Below are 19,632 nucleotides of genomic sequence, written 5' to 3'. Positions count from 1 at the left end.
AAAAAAAAGTTGGGAGAGATTGTAGCGTAGTGGTAATGTCACTGGTTGAGTAAGCCAGTGTCCCAGGCTAATCCTCTGGGTGCATGGGTTCAAACCCCACCATGCCAGTTGGTGGAATTTAAACTCAATGAATAAAAATCTGGAATTAAAAGCTAGTCTCGGTAATGGTGACTTGTTGTTTGTCGTAAAAGTCCATCTGTTTCAGTATTGTCCTTCAGGGAAGGAAATCTGTCATTCTTACCTGGTCTAGCCTACATGAGAATCCAGATCCACAGTAAAGTGATTGACTCTGAACTGGCTTCTGAAATGGCCTAGCAAGCCACTCAGTTCAAGGGCAGTTAGGAATGGGAAACAAATGCTGGCCATGCAAGAAATGCCCACATCCCATGAAAGAAAATAATTTAAAAAAACATAATTTCATTAAAGTTCTATATTGTAGCTCCTTATCTATCCAGAAATGAGTAGAGACTATTCTAACTCATCTAAGATTCTGACCGCAGATAAAAAACAGGTATCCAGCAATGTCAGACTTGATTCCAAATTGAAAATGGTGAAAGGACAGCAAATGTAAGGTGCTACCTACTTCTTTGTAGATAGAAACTGCGAAGTTAAGCATCATTAATGGCAAGTCCTATTTCTGGATCAGTCTCTTACATTTATTGCCTGGAACACTGGGTTAATTTGTTTCATCAGCAAAATTAGAGCAGGTCATAAACTTAGTTCTCTCCCTAAAATCTCTCTAGTGACTAAGAAATGACACACAATTAATGGAATGACATAATACACTGTTCTTAGAGTTACCAATGGCTTTACTTCTGTGTTTATCCCTTTTCACTGAACTGATAATAGGCAAATATTGTTCCACTGGATAATACATTAAATATGATTTAATAAAAATTGATCCTTAAGCTATGATGGTTCTGTAGGTTTTCATTTTCCACAGGCTTTGGGAACCTGACATAAGGACCAAGGGAGGTCCTGAACATGTATCTTCCAGCAGGGCACTAGATAGCACAATCTTCCCAGAGTTGGCCTCCTAATTGACTTCAATATGGAGTAGCCCTTGGAGGAGTGGATACGAATAAAAGAGGGCCAAAGCTGTTACGCTGCTAGGGGTCAAGTCCTGGCTAGCACTGAAATTGCAAATCCCTCAATGAATCTGTGATTAAGATTCATGCTGCTAAAAATTTTTGTTGATAAGGCAAATTCATAAAACAGGTCAGCCGCTAAGAAGGATATAAAATGGTTAGTTGAAATCAATGCAATAGAGAAATTGAGAAGCATTTATGAACCTGAAAAATAATGAAAAATTAAACTTACCTGTTGATTCTCATTAAGGGCGAGACTTGCACAGGAGATCGAGAACTGGACTACAAATACCAAGAACAAAATGATCATATACTAATAGTGAATAGTCAAGGAAAACATATTAACAACTTGAAATATTTTGCTGATCTTATGACATACTCTAATATGCAACTACCATATCAGAACATACCTGACCTTAAAAATCAGCCAACTTGTCATCATGTTTCAAGGTTTTTTTGCCATTTAGCTATAGATGTAAAAAGAACTTTTAACACAGAGAATGGTAAGGATCTAAAATACACTTTAGTTTCAACTCAGGGTTTCAAAAGGAGATTGGCTAAGCACCTAAAGAGTTAAAAACTTGTAAGGTTATGGGAAAGGGCAGGGGAGTAGGATGAGCTGAATCACTCTTGTAGAGAGCCAAAGTAGACTCAAAGGAGCAAATATCCTCCATCTGTGCTTAATCATTCAATGGTAATTTAATGTTTTTTAAACAATGTCTATTTTCTAGTTGAGAAAGGCCATTCCTACGCCTTTACCAGAAGCAGCATTCCTCAGAGGTTAAATGGTAAGCCTTTTGTCTAAGTAATAGGTGCAAATTATTTTCGATTAAGTCATATAACCTTATAAGTCCCTCAACCTCCATTTCCATGTGAACAGATCAGAGATAGAGAGACCAATGGTAAAAAGGAAAGAAAGAAAGGTGAGAGAAGGCTGAGAGAGCAATCATGTTTTCTGAAGAGAAAGCTGTGAAGGCCATTGCTGAAGCAAAGAGGTTAGAAATACTGGAAGACAGTTAGAAGATATATCTTATTTAACAGGGGGCCAGTTAGCTAGTGTGTGGTTCAGAATTATGCCAACAGTGAGAGTTTGATTCCTGTTCTAGCTGAGATAGACTTGGGACCTGCCTCAGAGTGGAAGGCATTGGCAAACCATCACTGATTAAAAAAAACAGCTAAGGATGAAGTATCAACAGACAACGAGCCGAAGACCTGCCTTCGGCAAAGCACTCAAGTGAAGGAATTTGATTTAAGCCACTGGTATGGGGAAATGTGAAGTCTTCTTTGTTTTGCATAATAATGCAAAGACAAATTTTACTGCTTGAACTGAGGGAGCGTGATCCTTAAGGCTGCTTTGTAATTTCACCTTTCAGCTTTGAGATTCATATCTAGCATTGTCTCAGAAAACATTTGCTTGGTCCACATTCAGAAAAAATGTAGTAGTGCATGCACAAAAAATATAAATATTTAGTCCAAGTCATAAATGGGGTATTGTTAGGTGATTGGGTTACGCTGGCAGTTACAAGGCATTGAGAATCCACCAAAGTGCTCGAATCACTTAAGGGGCAGCCAACCACCAATCCCAAGGTGGTAATTATTCAGACCTGAGTTTGTAGCACTTGTCATCTTTTTTCCAATCCAGTAACGGATATCGACACATCTGTAGTTGCAAAACAGTTGTGACACTTCAAATCTCTATGCTATTCTATTATGCAATTTGAAGTGTATTATCCAGGTTTTAAGTTTCCACACTTTGAATTCAAACTCTAGCCAATGCTTTGATCAAATAATTAAAACAGTGACCTTAATCAGTTAATCCTTTGTGGATTATTGAGTTATTTTTATATCTTCAAAAACATTTATAGAAACATGGAAAATAGGAGGAGTAGATCAGTCAGACCTCTGAGCCTGCTCCGCCATTCAATCTGATCATGGCTGATCCTCTATATCAACACCATACTCCTGCTCGCTCCCCATACCCCTTGACAGCTATACAGTACAGAAATCTATTTCCTTCTTAAATATAAATATATATAAAAAATAATTGTGTGTGACTTCAAATACATATGGGGGTTTGGGTTTGGTGGGTAAGGTAATTATCTGAATGCAGTTGTGTTATATTCATAAATTCCTGTTTGGGAAAGATCAACATTCACAGCAACTTGTCTATTTTAATTAACAGTGCTTAATTTCATGTAGAGCAAAATCTTAACTGTGTATGGCTGTGGAAGAAATCTCACTCCTTGTCTCCTTTGGTAGATAATTAAAAATCTTCGTCCTCCGTTCAAAATGTTTCAAATAAACACAATTAACTTTTTAGTTTTACTTTAAACTGAAACATTTATTTTCCTCTATTCAAAAAAAATCTGGCAGTCTCAAATCCTACTGGTCTATTAATTCAAAACTCAGATTTGCGTGAAAATGCTGGTAGTAGTAAAAGGTTGTGGATTAAGTGATGCTGAATAGTTAAAAAATACACAAAATGATTTTAAAACAGACTTTTTGGGTAATATAGTTTTATAAAGTAAAGAGTTTTGAAGAACACTCACGATTAAGGGACTTAAATTTTTGAATGCAACTATTAAAAGTCATGTAATTACAGAAAAGTAAACTAAATACCTATTTTTGCTTTTTGAAAGCCAACTGGAGACAAACAAAGGGAGGCTTCTTTAAAATGGCTCAAAATAGCAACAATCTGCTCTTTATTGCAAATATATGGGGTGGAATTTTCTCAAATTTGCACTAAGGTAAAACAGCGTCCTGAGCCCGCCTCATTATTTATGCAGTCCCGGGAAACACACTGTTTCCATGGCGGATGGGCTCCTCATTCACCCATCCGCCACCACCCCACTGTTGCATCACGCCAGGCACCATGTTTAAAGGTCAGCTGCAAGCGTTGCTTCCAGCTCATCACTGCTGTCCAGGAGACATGGCCCTCAAAGGCAAGAAGACTGAACACTCCAGTTTAACGATGAGCCCCTCAAGCGACTGCTGGATGCTGAGGTGGTCTGCCGGGATGTCCTGCACCCAGTTCTGACCGCAGGATAGGCAGCAATGTGACCAATCCGGCTTGGGAGGCGGTGGTCAGCACCAACACCCTTCAGAAGAGGACAGCCACCCAGTGCCGCAAGAGAATGAGTGATGATCTCTGTTCCACAAGGTAACTCACTCTTTTCCTCACACTCAACACACGCATTCACAAACCTAGCACGCATCCACAGGGCCCTCACTCACTGCCGTTCAAGGGACATCACCATTCACTCTCTCAGACTCACCGTCATTGTCCTTATCCAGTCTATGGAACCACGTATCACCCGCACAGGCCAGGCACATTTATCATCTGGCCTGGCAGGCGTCCTGCTAACACGTTCTCCATCTCTATCCATTTCAGGATAAGCTGACACACAAGAGAGAGAGGTCGCAGACCGGTGCTAGAATGCCCGAAATCAAGGTCCTCATGGACTTTGAAAACAGAGCCATCCAGCCGGCCGGCCACAATCTGGACCAGTCCAGTGCTGACGGTGAGGTCGGCGCTACACTACCAAGTGAGGACCCAGCAATGCAACATCTATCAGACAACCATGCCGTGAGTGATGTGTCCTCTTTCACAAGCCACTGCCATGCACTAATTATCTCCCCTTGCTTTCACAGGCACATCTGCCAAACAGTGACAGAGTCCACGACCCAGGACCTCCAACCAAGCCCCAAAGAAATCTCTGAACAGGAATCTGGAGGCACCCTCCCTGAAGTCCCGTCACAGCACTCACCCACACCCTCCACCAGCGCAGAGACACACACCTCAGTGGAACCTAGTTTTAGAGTAGCCTTGGATCACAATCTGGTTAGCACATCGCACTGTCTGATCCACAGCAGGCGGAGGCAGGGACTTCCCAGGTCCCCGGCACTCAGAGGACTGTTGGAGGCCAGAACATTGCTGATTCTGAGTCAGATGACGAGGCTCTGGACTTGGTCATGTCATAGTTGCTGGAGCTGCAAAGGCAAGCTCAGGAACAGCAGGAAGGGATGTCCGCTGCACTCCTCAGATTGCAAGGCACAATGGAAGAGTGCTTCCCCCTTCAATCTGAGGTGATAGCGCCAGCATGTCAACACACAGAGATCAACAGTAGGATGGCAGCCATCATGGAGATCTTGGTCCAGGACTTCACTCCTGGACTAAGGCGCAGGCTGAACTCCATCACTGATGCCATAGTTAGCCTCCAACAGTGTGTACCTGAGAGAGGTGCCAGGCAGATCGATCTCACTCCAGCCACCCCTGCTCCTCAAGGAGAGAGTCTGGAGCCCCCAGGCACCCATGGAGAGGAGAATCCATAGGTGCGCACTCCAGGCCCACCCATCCAGGTGACTTAGAGTCTCCAGCCCATCCGACTCCCCTCTTCCTGTGACCTCAGCAGCTCTAGCTCCACAGGAGGAGGGTGCCACTGTCACACAGCAGGGCCTCCAAAGGACGCCCATCAAAGTCATCACAGTCAGGGCTTCGCAGTCAGCAGGCTGCCTCCACCTCTGCTGTGGATGTCCGGGGAGCACCAAGTAGCAGCAGCAGGGTTAGGACAGTTAAAGAGAATTAGTTGCACAGCCTGGGCATGGGTGTTAATCCCTTGTACATACTGCTCATTATTGCCAATAAGCTCCCAAGAATGTCTCCCTGCCTATGGCTCCTTGTTCTGATGAGCAATGTTTGTGTCACTCAGATGTGAAACCTTTCTGCACAAGATAAAGGCAGGTGTCTCAGTCCTGGGCCTCTTCCTTGTGCTCTGTGCAGCCTTCAGACCAAAGTGATGGTCTGGCCTCACACTCCCTGGACAAATTATTGATGCCTGAACCTCGATGCTGCTCGTCATTGCTGCCAGAATGTCATGGGCAGGCGTCACAGGGTTCTGTCATTCATTCTGTGTGCTCTCAGCACCTTTAAGAAGGGGCTGGCCCCCAGCTCTTCAGCACCTGTGACCACTGATGCTGTGCTCCAGCACCTGGAGGGTTCAGGTGCTGAAGGTGGACAAATGCTTCTCAAGTTTCATGGCTGCCTCTCTATGATATGACCCTGATCATGGAGCACAAGCACAACCTTGGCCATACTGGAGTCAGGCATTCTCAGAGGCTATATGAAGATTTATGGAGTGCCTTCAATGTATGTCATCATCCTCCTCCTGCAATCGAGCGACTATTTGGGCCTCCACTGCGTCTCCATGACAGGAGCATTCTCCGAGGGTATTCACGCTCCCACAAGCCAGACTGGAGTCAAACGTTCACAAATGCGACATGAGGAACTATGGAGTCACCTCACTGCCTTTCATCATCCTCCACAAATCTAGCAGCTATGACAGCGTCCCGAGTGTGCCAGGCTCATCTAGCCAGTGTATGGACCTCATCCCAGTCATTGTTGCCTCCGAGGACCTCAGCTTCAGTCCCATTGGCATCTCATCAGAGGAGACATACAGTTCCTCCATCTCCTCCTCAGCCAGCTCCTCTGCCCATTGGAGTGCCAGGTTGTAAAGGGTGAAGCAGATGACATTGATGCATGACACCCTCTGTGGACTGTAGTGCAGGGCTCCACCAGACTGCTCCAGGCACCAGAACCTCATCTTCATCGTCCCAATGGTCTGCTCCACCAAGCTGCAGCATGACCCTCATTATACCGTCATTCTGCTGCAGTCTGAGGCCGCCATACAGGTGTCATCAGCTACGGTCTCTGTGGGTAGCCCTTGTCCCCAAGGAGCCACCCCTGCAGCTTCTGTGGGCCTTGTAAGATTCCAAGGATCTGTGCCTGACCGAGGATGTAGGCATTGTGCTTGGTCCCTGGAAATCATGCGCACATCTGCAGGATGCTGGTGGTCGCGTACCAGCTGTACATTCAGCGAATGGAAGCCCTTGCAGTTGCTATAGTCCATCATGTGTTGCAACGGAGATCTGAGCGCCACGTGAGTGCAGTTGATCGTACCCGTCGCCTGTGGGAAAGCCGAGATCTGGGTGAATCCAATCACTCTTGCATCCTGGCTGTCCTGGTCCTAGGCGAAATGCACAAAGTTTGTGCCCTCGCAAAGATGGCACCCATGACCTCATGGATGCATTTGTGAGTGGAGGCTTGAGAGATCCCAGAGGTCACCTGTGGAGCCCTGAAAGGAGCCACTGGCATAGAAATCTAGCACTGTGGTCACATACACGGCCACTGGCAGAGGATGTCCTCCCCTTGGCACCAAATCCTGCAGTAACTGGCAGATGTGAGCAACCAGTTCCCTAGGCATGCGCAGACTTCGGCGACACTGGTTCTCGGTCATCTGCAGGAACGAACAGGAACTGCGCGTCTACAGACCCTGGGCGTCACTAGGCGGTGACCAGCGATGGCTCACTGTGGCTCTTGGTCGGCATCTGCGAGAGACCCAGCTGCTCCTTCTTCCGGAGGTTGCTGCTCCTGCCTCTGCGCAGCCAGGAGCCTCAGTCACTCTCTCCTCCATCTTTTTTGCGTTCTCTAGGCCATCAGGCATACAGCTAGTTCACCAGGCTCCATGATCCTGATGTACTCCTCCTGCAGGATGAAAGGGAGAGCCACATGGTTAGCATGGGTATACTAAGAACCTGTTAAGTGTGATGGCCCATGAACATTTCCAGGAGAGTGCTGGACTTTACTTGGATGGCCAGAGATTAGTGCATTGCATGGCTGCCCTGTTAGCTTGAACCATGGGACAAACCAGGATGCTGACATTGCAAGAGGCTGTAAGTACCTCCAGTATTGACTGCTACATGGCCAACTTTAGTGAGGAGATTGGATATGTGCAACTGCTCTACTAAAGTCCACTAAACCGGTCGTGAATTTGCAGTCTGTGCCGGGGTGGGCGGAAGCAGGGGAGCTCTGGGGAACTTGATGGCACTTTGATGCTTCTGTGTTGCTTGAGTGGACAGAGAAGCTAGGGGCCCGATCCCAATCATATCAATGTGGCTGCACCTGAACTGTCTCAGTTGCTGATGAATGGTCAGTTTATACAGCTTTCCCAAATGTGTGACCGCTTCCCTTGCCCACCCTATCTGCACCCCGCCCACCCCCCACCCTGAATGCTTGTGCACTATATTCAATGGCAGGACTGCCTTTGCCCAGCCCACCACCAGCCGCCTCAATGGCAGGGCTGCACTTGCCACCCCATTCTCCCTCACCCTCAACAGTCACCTCCCAGGCAAGGCGGCACTTAACCCTGACCCCCCCCACCCCAACGCCCATGAAGCAACAGGTGACCCTGTGGAGCACTGCAGAACGTTGCTGTGCACTCACCTCCAGTTCACCCAAAGTGCAGGCCACCAAGTGCACGTCCCCTCTGTTGGGTTGTCAAACACATCGGTGTGTTTTCCGCCGATGTGGACGGACAATCCAGCAGGGGTGCAAGAGCCTGGAGGGAAGGCCTGATGATGATGATATGATGATGTATTACAATGAAGTTCCCGACTACCAATGGCAGGAAACTGGCCCACCATCGGAGGGCTGAGTGGACAATCACAACCTGCCTTCCTGCTTTCATGAAACCAATCGTGCCATATTGTCCATTCACACCACCTATCACGCCTGCCGCCAGCGGGCATGGAAAATTCAACCTATAGTTTGAACTTAGTTTATTTCAATTGCTATCACTTCAATTGTTAACAAGAGCACAGCAGACAGGAGAGAGGGAAAAAAGTTAATCAATTCTTGAATTTTATCCAAACTACAGCTGTCAACTGCAGCTAATTAATGCAGTGTTATATTATGCAAGCAATACGTTATTATATTCTAACAGGTGCCTGTTTAAACTTGAGTATCAATGATTAATTATTTACAATCCTCACTGCTCATCTATGCAAATTCCACAAATAGTCCTGAGGCATATTATTGGCCTCAATATCTAAACAGTCCAAGAACAGAGTAGAAATCATTTGATTTGCACACATTGGTAGAAATTGATCTATGCCAATTATCCCATCTATTGTTTGCGTGCCTCCTTGACTTAGCCATCTTCCTAAGCGATCTGTAATTCAGTCAGCTGAGGGACTCCGTTGTTCTATCAGTACACAAAAGCAAATGAGATTGAGGATTCTGCTCATTTTACCAGCCTATCAGAACTTCAATCACAGTAGTAATCCTATTTAACCAACTGGATAGAGTTTGGTCATTCTGCTAAATCAGCAGGTTCGCCTTCCTAAATTCAGAAAATTAGTTCAGATTTGGTTATTCCAATGGAGTTAATGTCCTGTTTAAGTGGCTTCTACTGTACCAATAAGTCAAAAACAGGGAAATTTTGAAGGAGGTTAAGTAAATGCTTCAATTTAGATAAGTGAAGAATTGTAATAATGTGTTTTTTTTAAATGGAGGATATAGTAAATAGCCTTAAGCTTTGGTGAAAATTTTGTCTATAAGCATCAATATGCAATAAGGCAGAGTGTAAAGCACTCTGGCAACCTTTCAGTCTCTTGCATAGTTTGCCTTTCAGCAGTTTGGCTATACAAGTAGCTAGAACTTAAATGTGGTTTTAATGCCACACAAAAATCTTTGGAGTCAGAACCACTGGGATCATTGTGAGCAAAGCCTACTTCCACATTGTATATTCAAGAGATCACACAAGGGGGCATATCAACCGGCCTGTACTGGACTATGCTCTCCAAAATTTAATTCCAACATATGGATATTTTATACTTGATTACTGGAAAAGGATGCACACAAATAGATGTGGGCAGAGGGAACATTCAAAACTCCCAGCCCAAAGTCAACTTCCAAATTCTGGGTCCACAGGGAATGTGGGAGGTATGATCAAAGGACTGTCACCATCAGGACTACTACCATCTCTGCATTTTATTGTCTCTGATATAATGACATAAAGCATACACTGCAATACAGCAGCTTGACTCACAATATCTTACCATGTAATTTCTGTTGTGAGGTGTTGCTGCATAAATGTTTTTTTTCTAGATTTGATTTTGTAGCTTTTTCTTTAAATCAGGTTACAATGCTCAATTAGTTTGAAAGAAATAAGTATTTTGAGAGAATCTGCTTAGAACTTTCAAGAGTTAAGTCAGGCTAGCTCAACTTCTGCAGTAGAGAGAGATGCAAGAAAAAAAATTGGTGTATGCGTTAATTCAAAAGAATAGTAATTTAATTGAAGTCGCTATATTTTGCTTTTCTTCTAATGAGCCAATGTAACATCAACTGTAAATGTTATATTACTTGCTTGTTCATAGTTCTTCAATAAATTTGTTTGATATACAAGCTCTGATGTTACTCACAGAAGACAGGAAAACAATCATGTGGATGCACAAATAATTCCAGGAATAAAAATAATCAAAGATATTTTATTTGTTATCCTGAGCACATTACAAAGGTTTGCCTGGATTTCAAGGCTAATGAGGGTACTTCCCAAGTCATAGCCAGAAAGTATTTTGGATTCATTTGAAATATCTGATGCGGATAGTGGAAAAGTGCTGTAGTCTTCTGAATTCAAAACTCAAAATAACTCTGGCACATGCAGTCCATATTCTCGAGCAGTGTTTGATTTGAATAATAGATTCAAAATTAATTGGCTGTCCTACATACATTGAACAAATCTATTTGTATAGATGGACAGAAGCAAAAAACTGCAAATGGTGGAAGCCTGAAATATTTGTACAGTATGAGTTTGATTGAATATACATTGGCTCCCCTCCTCAAGCCCCCACTTTAAACTATCCTTCCAACTTTGTATCTGTCAAAGCTGGAACTACTTATTTCTTTCAAACTAACTAAGCGTTGTAACCAGATTGAAAGAAAAAGCTACCAAACCAAATCTAGAAAAAAAACCTTTATGCATGTAAAGCTCATACTGAAAAGTGATCAGTCTCTATGCTGGGCAAGAAACAAGTCCTTTGCATACTCATGGGGAAACTGGCCACTATGGATCATCCAGCATTTTCAATGCACCCAGGGTGTCTACTTTAATATCTACGAGAAGACCACTGATGCCATTGCTCATGGGTAACCTCAAAACATAATGGCTTTTTTCATATCAATGCTTATTCCAATTCAAAAAATCTTGGCCTCATCACACTGGTTCAATTCACAGTTGTGCTTCTGATATTGTTTTATTTTCACACCAATCATTCTGTGGTTTATGAATAAGATGGCCAATTAGAGGAATTTTTGAGCTGTGGACTCATTCCCACTAGGAACATGATTGAGACTATGCAAACTCAATATGTGAAACAATCTTACACCCTGCAGACGTTTATCCTATTAAGCTCGGTTAGAGACTTGAATACAGGTCCCAAAGAAAGACCAGCACCTAATCCACTACACCACCCGATTACCCAAAAATCAATGCTGGCTCATGGTTTCACTGTCATTGTTTGCACTCAATCATAACAAAATAAAAATTGAATGATGTATTATAAGGTGTATGTTTCTATTTACTTTGTACTTATTATATTTCTCTTTCATGCATCACTAAAATCCAATTTTTGAACTGAGTCTCAATGATCAGAGTAAATATTAAAAAATTATCTTCTGTCAAAGGATACGAAAAATAGTAACACTTGGTGATGCTTCATGGCTCCCAATAATCCAATCAAAGCAATGAAGAAAAGGAAGATTCCCACTCCAATTACTCCTGCGACAACAGAGAAGCTGGTAACGAGTCCAAAGGTTTTGCCCCATGCTGCAATTCCAATCAGCAACAGGCTCACCAGCTGTGAAAAGAAAAGCATAAATTTAGAATTAGGGACCTACCTTATACTGATGAAGTTATTCATATAATCATGAGCTTAGAGTAAAGAGGAGCTCTTTCAGCCCATGTTGGATCTTTGCTAGAATAATCCCATTTTCCTGCATGTACTTTAGGTCCAAATGTTTTCCCCTTAAAGGGTGCAACAGTCTCTGCCTCAACCACTTCCTGTGGCAAAGCATTCTGTGCTCTAAGAACCCTCCAAATAAATTTGTTCTATTCTTTCTCCTTCCTCTCAGCAATAATTTTAGTTTGATGATCCCTTTACTGACCGCCACTACAGAAAACATTCTTTCCCTATTCACCATCAAAACTCGTCAGAATTTCTAAAACTCTGCATCAAATCGGAGCATAATCTGCCCCAATGGAAACAGTTCCGGTATCTCAAGTCTCACTTCCAGACTAATTTCCCTATCTCTACATCCTCTTAGAACATCAATGCTGTAACACCTCTATGATTTTATTATTTGTTGCACAATGCAGTGCCGTGCATCGTGCTCTGTAACCTAACCAATGTTTTGTACATAATCACTATTACTTCCTTTACTCTTACTCTTTACATGCATAAACAAAATGCTATTCGCCTTTTCAATGGCTCTATCTGCATTTACACTTTCAGGGAATTATGTATTTGAGCCCTTCAGTCTGTTCATCCAAACCCTTCGGTAATTTTTTCATTTAAATGTATACTGCTCCTTACAGCATTTCCACCCCCTCATAACACATTACCTACCACTTTTCAAGATATTCCACTAACCTATGTGTATCAAACTTTCTACATTTGTGGCATCAACAAATTAAGATTGTGTCCCATTATCTATATACATCGGCAGCAAAATTGGGCCCAGCAAACAGCTCGTCCAAACCTTCCCAAGTCCAAACAACATAACTCATCCTAACTCTGTTTCCTTCCTAGCAACCAACTTTCTATCTATCTTTCAAACTTTCCATCAGAATACATTTTCTCTTACACCACACTCTTGATTTTTCTAACAAGCTTCAAGACATCTTATTGAACAGTTTCAGATGATTGCATACATATATTTGTACTGCATTCTCTTTATCTATCCATTTATTATTTCTTCAAAATTTGTCAAATGCAACCTGCCTTTAACAAATTTGTGCTGATTGTCCTTGATTAATTCAACTATTTCTAAATGCTTACAGTTGTCCTCAAAATTATGGATTTGAGAAAAAAAAACAATTCTTTTAAAGTTGTACAAAATTCAGGGCGAACTCAATTTCAAGACCAATGTTCAAACCCAAACGTGGTACAACTAATTATTTTTCATTTAGCACACACTTCACATGCAACTAATATTAAATATGCGTACACAGTTATGCCTTAAATAATATATTTTATCTGATATATAGACTTGCTTGCTACCAACTGATCTAGAAATTTGAATAACGGATAACAACTGGCCTCAGGTCAGTATCGCTGCTGCTCATGGAATAATGAGCTGCAGAGAAATGTCTCAAAAGTCTCCAAGGATAAATTATTGACGAAACATTTTATTTATAAATAAGAGAATAAAGCTTAAAATCAGAACAGAATCTCTCAGTGGAAGCTTTTACAGAAAAATTTCCATTCCCATTGATGCAGAAATGCATTACTCAAAGTATTACTAACACTATTTACAGCAGTCCTGCTTTGACATTATAGAGAGGTCATTGTTATCATGTTTGCCATGGGAGATGGAGTACAAAAGGTACCAAGCAACACCATGTTATAATTTATCTGCAAACTGGAGGCCTCAAATAACAATGTACTGCCTAGTACGATATAGCAACTTGCCAAGAATTATAATGCATAATTACTATTTTGTGTGGTTTTGGTAAAATTCATTATACTTTGTTTATTTAGGGAAAACAGTCAACAAATTAAATGCAATAGTATATTTCTGGAATTTCATCATGGCCAAAATGTGAAATGTTGCCTTCTGAAATGAACAATGAGTCAATATTCAATGCAAGAAAAATATTGCATTAAGCAATTATCTCAAAAAATTATAGATTAAAGGATAGGTTCAACGGTTCTCCACAAACGGATGAAGGGAGAGGTGAAAAATCATAGGTGAAACATTTAGGTTCCTTTTGCTCATTATTAGTGGCCAACTAAAAAACAGCATTGGCAAAGCTCTGGAAACAGGCTGCCTTGCCCAACCTCTCAGTTCAACATGTAACTGCAAATGGATGGAGGAAAAATAAGTTTGGAATGGAAAATCATTTTAAGTATCAAATGAGCTTTCAACAAGAATCTGTTAATCTGTCAACTGAGAAGGAGAACTTTACATTTAGTGCAATGGTTTTGTTCAGTATATTGGTAGGAACTTATAATCAACAGCAACATTTAATGTTTATGTAGATGTGAGGATAATTTTTTATACTTTGGGGAATATTATGTTATTCTGTAAAGAAGGCTGGGTGGCTGTGCGCATGTGTGAGAGATTTAATTCAGCTGGGCAAAGTTTGATCGGAGTCAGGTTGTCTGAGGGGTTTGAAACGTAAAAAGGGATAGAAGTGTTAAGTTTGAGGTACAAGTAAATAAGTTAGATCTAACATTTGCATTTTTAGATAAGTTGAGAGTTTGTTTGAATATCAAAGGGGAGTCAGGGGTACAAAGAAACATGTTTGCATCTTGCAGGAGTTCCATATGCAAACAGTAGTGGGGATATTATACTTTATTGACCCAAAGGCAAAGACACGATGGAAACATGGAAGATCTTATATTTAGAAAGGTTGGAGTTTCAAAGAGGTGCGAGAACAATGGAACTGAGATGAAAGGAAAAACAGTATTTTAGAGTAGCTATTGAGCTGGAGCTATGGAGATAGGTTGAGACAGCTGGAGCTGTTTGAGCAGTTGAGCTATAGCTGAAGCTCTGAATTGGGAGAGGATGCAGTTTGAATGTTTCAAACTTAACACTTCTATCCCTTTTTACGTTTCAAACCCCTCAGACAACATGAAAGATAGGATTAACTGTCATGTGGAAAGGCATGGACTAGTCAGGGATGGTCAGCATGGATTTGTTAAAGGAAGGTTTTGCCTCACAAATTTCATTGAATTCTTTGAGGAAGTGACAAGAAGAGTTGATGAAGGTAATGCAGTGGATGGTGTGTACATGGATTTTAGCAAGGCATTTGACAAGGTCCCACATGTCAGATTGGTCAAGAAAGTAAAAGCCCATGGGATTCAGAGTAACGTAGCAAACTGGATAAAACGTTGGCTTTGTAACAAGAAACAAAGGGTAATGGTCGATGGATGCCCTTGCGAATGGTAAGTTGTCTCAAGTGGTGTTCCACAGGGCTCGGTGTTGGGACCCTTGCTATTTGTGTTATATATTATCGATTTGGATGTGAACGTGGGGGGCATGATTGGGAAATTTGCAGATGACACAAAGATTGGCCGAGTAGTGGATAGTGTAGAGGATAGCCATAATCTCCAAAACGATATAGATAGGATAGTGGAGTGGACAGTAAAGTGGCAGATGGATCTTAAGCTAGAGAAGTGTGAGGTCATACATTTAGTGAGGTCAAACAGTCACAGGGATTACAAAATAAATGGTAATATGCTAAGAGGGGTAGACGAAGTGAGAGATCTTGGCGTACAAGTACACAGGTCCCTGAAGGCAGCAGTTCAAGTAGACAAGGTTGTAAAGAAGGCAAATGGAATGCTCTCCATCATTGGCAGAGGTACAGAATATAAAAGTAAGGATATAATGTTGGAATAGTATAAAACACCAGTGAGGCCAAAACTGGAGTATTGTGTGCAGTTCTGGTCACATTATAGAAAGGACATAATAGATATGGAGAGAGTGCAGAGGAGGTTTACAAGAATGTTGCCAGGGTTAGAAAAGTGTAGCTACGAGGAGAGATTGGATAGGTTGGGGTTATTTTCCTTAGAACAAAGAAGGCTGAGAGGTGACTTCATTGAAGTGTACAAAATTATAAGGGGAATAGATAGAGTGGACAGGATAAAGTTGTTTCCCTTGATGGAGAATTCTAGAACCAGGGGACATAGATTCAAGATAAGTGGCAGAAGGTTTAGGGGGGACATGAGGAAGAACATTTTTTACGCAGAGGGTAGTGGGTGTCTGGAAGTTGCTGCCCAAGTTGGTGGTAGAGGCAGAAACTTTAAACTCTTTTAAAAAGTACCTGGATCTGCACCTAAAGTGCTGTAAGCTGCAGGGCTATGGGCCGGGTGCAGGAAGGTGGGATTAGAAAGGGCACCTGGGTGTCCTCGGGCTAGCATGGACAAGATGGGCCAAATGGCCTCCTTCTGTGCTGTAACTTTTCTATGGTTCTACGGATCACCCATCTAGTCAAGCTAGAAAAAGTCTTGGGCCGCAGCAAGCAGTTTTATAATGAAGTAGCTTCCACCGCAGAGTGGAAGAGCATAAGTGTCATGTGGTACACCTTTAGTGAAGCTACAGCAGTTTGCTTTGTGGCAATATTACTGGATAAAATTGTAGACATCTATAAGGGAGTGTTGCCCAGAAGGCGTTTACTTGTGGGTTTGACTGAGTAGAGCTGTTGGGGGAATCTTTTGTAAGACTAACCTTAATTGTGTAACTGTAATCTTGTGTTCTTAAATTTTCTTTTATTTTTGTTAATAAAACTTTTACTTTTAATTTTTAAAATCCTAAAAGTGTTACTGGATCTCTTTACTGCTGAGGTTGGTATATCGTCTTCTCGTTTTCAGAATACAAAAAAAAAGTACGGTCCATAAGCCAAGTTTCCCCCTGGTATTTGGCTTGTGCAGCAATTAACACCGGCTGCAGTCATATCATAGGGCAACATTTGAAGGTACTTCAACACAGAGAGCTGCACAGACATCAAGCAAAGATTGATGGTTGAGGAGGGGGGATCAAAGGGACGGGGTGCAAGTATGGTTGAAGAGGTATGCTTCGAGGACGCTTGATGACTGTGCAAGATGCAACAGCGGAGGGAATTGAGGAGAATTCAACAGTGCACAGTGATGATGAAAAAACGTGCGAGACTGCCGGACAGAGCACGGCAAAATGCACAAGACTGTGTGAGAGAGCAGCTAAAACCACAGGAACTGGTCAGAATGAAAGATCGTGGAGTGACATCACAGGGAAGCAGATAAATAGATAAAATGCACCAACCAATCATCTATCTTTCTAAACTAGGGAATTTAAAATTGGGATGAGTAGAACATTAATTGAAATAACAAGAACAAGCAAGGCTAGAGGCTTTAAAACATAGTTAAGAAAATAATTAATTGTTTAACTAAAACAAATAAAAATGGTAGGACAGGTGATGTGTTGCAATATGTGGGAGCTGCTGGATGCCAGTGTCAAACACACCTGCAGTAAGTGTCTGTGGCTCAAGAAACTTCAGCTCAGAATTAATGAGCTGGAGTCTGAGCTTTGCTTACTGTGATGAAAAGTTACCTGAACACGTTGTTCCAGAAGGCCGTTACTCCCCTTAGGCTAGGGTCTTCTGATTTGGGCTGGGGTCAGGCACAGGAGGTTGAGACTGCAAGTGAGGCAGGTATGGGGATCGAGAAGGTAGGAGAGAAGTGAAGGAGCCTCAGCCCTTGCAATTGTCCAACAGGTTTGAGGTTCTTGCAGCTTGAATGGATGAGAGCATGGGCTGCAGGGTGGATGAGCAAACTGACCAGGACACCATGATACATGATGCAATTCAAGCAGTTGGAGTAAATAGGAATGCAGTGGTAGTAGGGAACAGTATAGTCAAGGAGATAGACAATTCTCTGCAGGAGAGAGCAAGACTCCAGAAGGTTGCATTGGCTGCCAAGTGGCAGGGCTTGGGACATCTGTTCTGGACTGATGAGGAACTTGCAGTGGGAAGGGGAGGATCTAATTTCCCTGTCCACGTAGGTACCATGACAAACACGATTAGGAGAAAAGTTCTGCTTAGGGAGTATGAGCAGCTAGGGACTAAATTAAAAAGCAGAACCTCTGCTATTAACGCCTACTTGAGACCAATGCTTTTTTCTTTACCACTACTATTACCACTCTCTGTCTTTTGTTCTATGACATCTTTGGTATTTAATCTTCCTGCCCTCTAACCTATCCCTGAGCTTCCCTTTTACTCCATCTGACCCGACCCTCACCCAGCTTTTCAACAGCACAAAAACCCATCACATTTCTACTTCTCTTCAGTTCCGAAGAAGTTATATTGGACTCAAAATGTAAACTGTTTCTCTCTCCACAGATGCTGCCAGACCTACTGAGTTTTTCCAGCATATTCTGTTTTTATTTTAAAGGAAATAATCCCTGGAAACGAGCAAATTGGAATAGGGTAAATAAGATCAGAGAGTGAAATGTGTGGCTCAAAAAATAGAATGGGAGAAATGGGTTTCAATTCTTGGGGCAGTGGCACCAGTACTGGGGAAAGTGGGATCTGTACTGTCGGGACAATCTTCAGCTGAACCATACTGGGACCATTGATTTGGTGAATCATATAAGTAAGACAGGAGAGGGGGTTTTTAACTAAATAGTGGAGGTAAGAGATCAAGTGAGGAAAGATGTGGTAAATTAAAGGGAAAAGACAAAGCAAATGAATGAGGCAGGAAGGGAAAGAGCATACAAACTTAAGAGAGTGAGCCAGCAGATAAGGCCAGAGGTTGTAAAAATAGTAAAAAGACAGAACTAAACACTATAATGGAATGCACATAGTATTTGTAACAAAATGGATGAATTGTCAGCTTAAATAGAAATAAATATGTATATCTGATAACCATTAGAGAGATATAGCTACAAGATGACAATGGCTGGGACCTGAATAATCAAGGGTACATGTCATTGCAGAAGTAAGGGAAGCTAGGAAAAGATGACAGGGTAGCTCTGTTAATTAAGGATGACAGTACAAAACAAGAGATGGACTTAGTTCTAAAGATCAGTATGTAGAATCAGCTTGGGTAGAGGTGAGGAATAGCAAAGTTAAGTCACTTGTGGGAATAGTTTATGGGCCCCCTAATAACAACTACACTGTAGGATGGGGTATACAGGGACAAATAATGGGGGCTTGTGAGAAAGGTATGATGATAATCATTAGATTTGAATCTACATATAAATTGAACAAATAAGATTAGCAAAGATAGCCTGAATGATGACTTCATAGTGTGTTTTGGGTCAGTTTCTTAGAGTAGCATGATCTGGAACCAACAAGACAGCAGGTTATTCTAGGCCTGGCAATGTGCAATGAGACAGAATTAGGTGCCAATGATCATAAAATGATTGAATTTCACATTCATTTTGAGGGAGAGAAGATTGGGTCTAAGACTGGTGTTTTCAACTTAAATAAACACAATTATAAGGGCATGAAGAGAGAGTTGGCTAAAGTGAATTGGGAAATTAGGTCAACGAGTAGGTCAGTAGAGGTGCAGATGATGTTTAAGGAGATATTTCAAAACACTCAGCAAAGATACGTACCAGTGAGAAAGAAAGACTAAGAGAAGGATGCATCATTCATGGCTAACTAAGGAAGTTAAAGGTAGTATCAAATTGAAAACAAAAAATGAAAATTCTGTGAAGATAGGTGGCAGGTCAGATGGTTGGACAGAATATAAAAACCAGCAAAGAATGACTAAAAAAAAGGAGGGATAAATTGAGTATGAGAGAAAGCTAGCCAGAAATATAAAAACAGATGGTAAGATGTTGTACATGTATTTTGAAAGAAAAAGAATAACTAAAGTGTGCATTGGTCCTCTAGAGAATGTGGAACTAATAATGGGAAATAAGGAAACGGCAAATAAAATGAACATGTTTTGTGTCTGACTTCACTGCAGCTGGCACAAATAACATATCAGAAATAATTGTAAATCA

The 19,632-nt window shown here is 41.9% G+C and overlaps 1 protein-coding gene across 1 annotated transcript in view; it reads right to left on the bottom strand.

The window, feature by feature from the left end:
- The window catches only part of tspan13a (tetraspanin 13a), a 72,060-nt gene that overhangs the window by 28,536 nt on the left and 23,892 nt on the right, over window positions 1-19,632 (bottom strand). The window contains exons 2-3 of the mRNA XM_041183724.1: window positions 11,613-11,780; window positions 1,321-1,401 (exon numbers count right to left, since the gene is read on the bottom strand). Coding sequence (XP_041039658.1) covers window positions 1,321-1,401; window positions 11,613-11,780 — 249 coding nt within the window. The remainder of the gene's footprint in view (window positions 1-1,320; window positions 1,402-11,612; window positions 11,781-19,632) is intronic.

This window comes from Carcharodon carcharias, chromosome 3 (assembly GCF_017639515.1).
Source record: "Carcharodon carcharias isolate sCarCar2 chromosome 3, sCarCar2.pri, whole genome shotgun sequence".
Classification (NCBI taxonomy): Eukaryota; Metazoa; Chordata; class Chondrichthyes; order Lamniformes; family Lamnidae; genus Carcharodon; species Carcharodon carcharias.
Note: the sequence above shows the minus strand (reverse complement) of the source record. Positions and strands in the feature narration are given on the sequence as shown.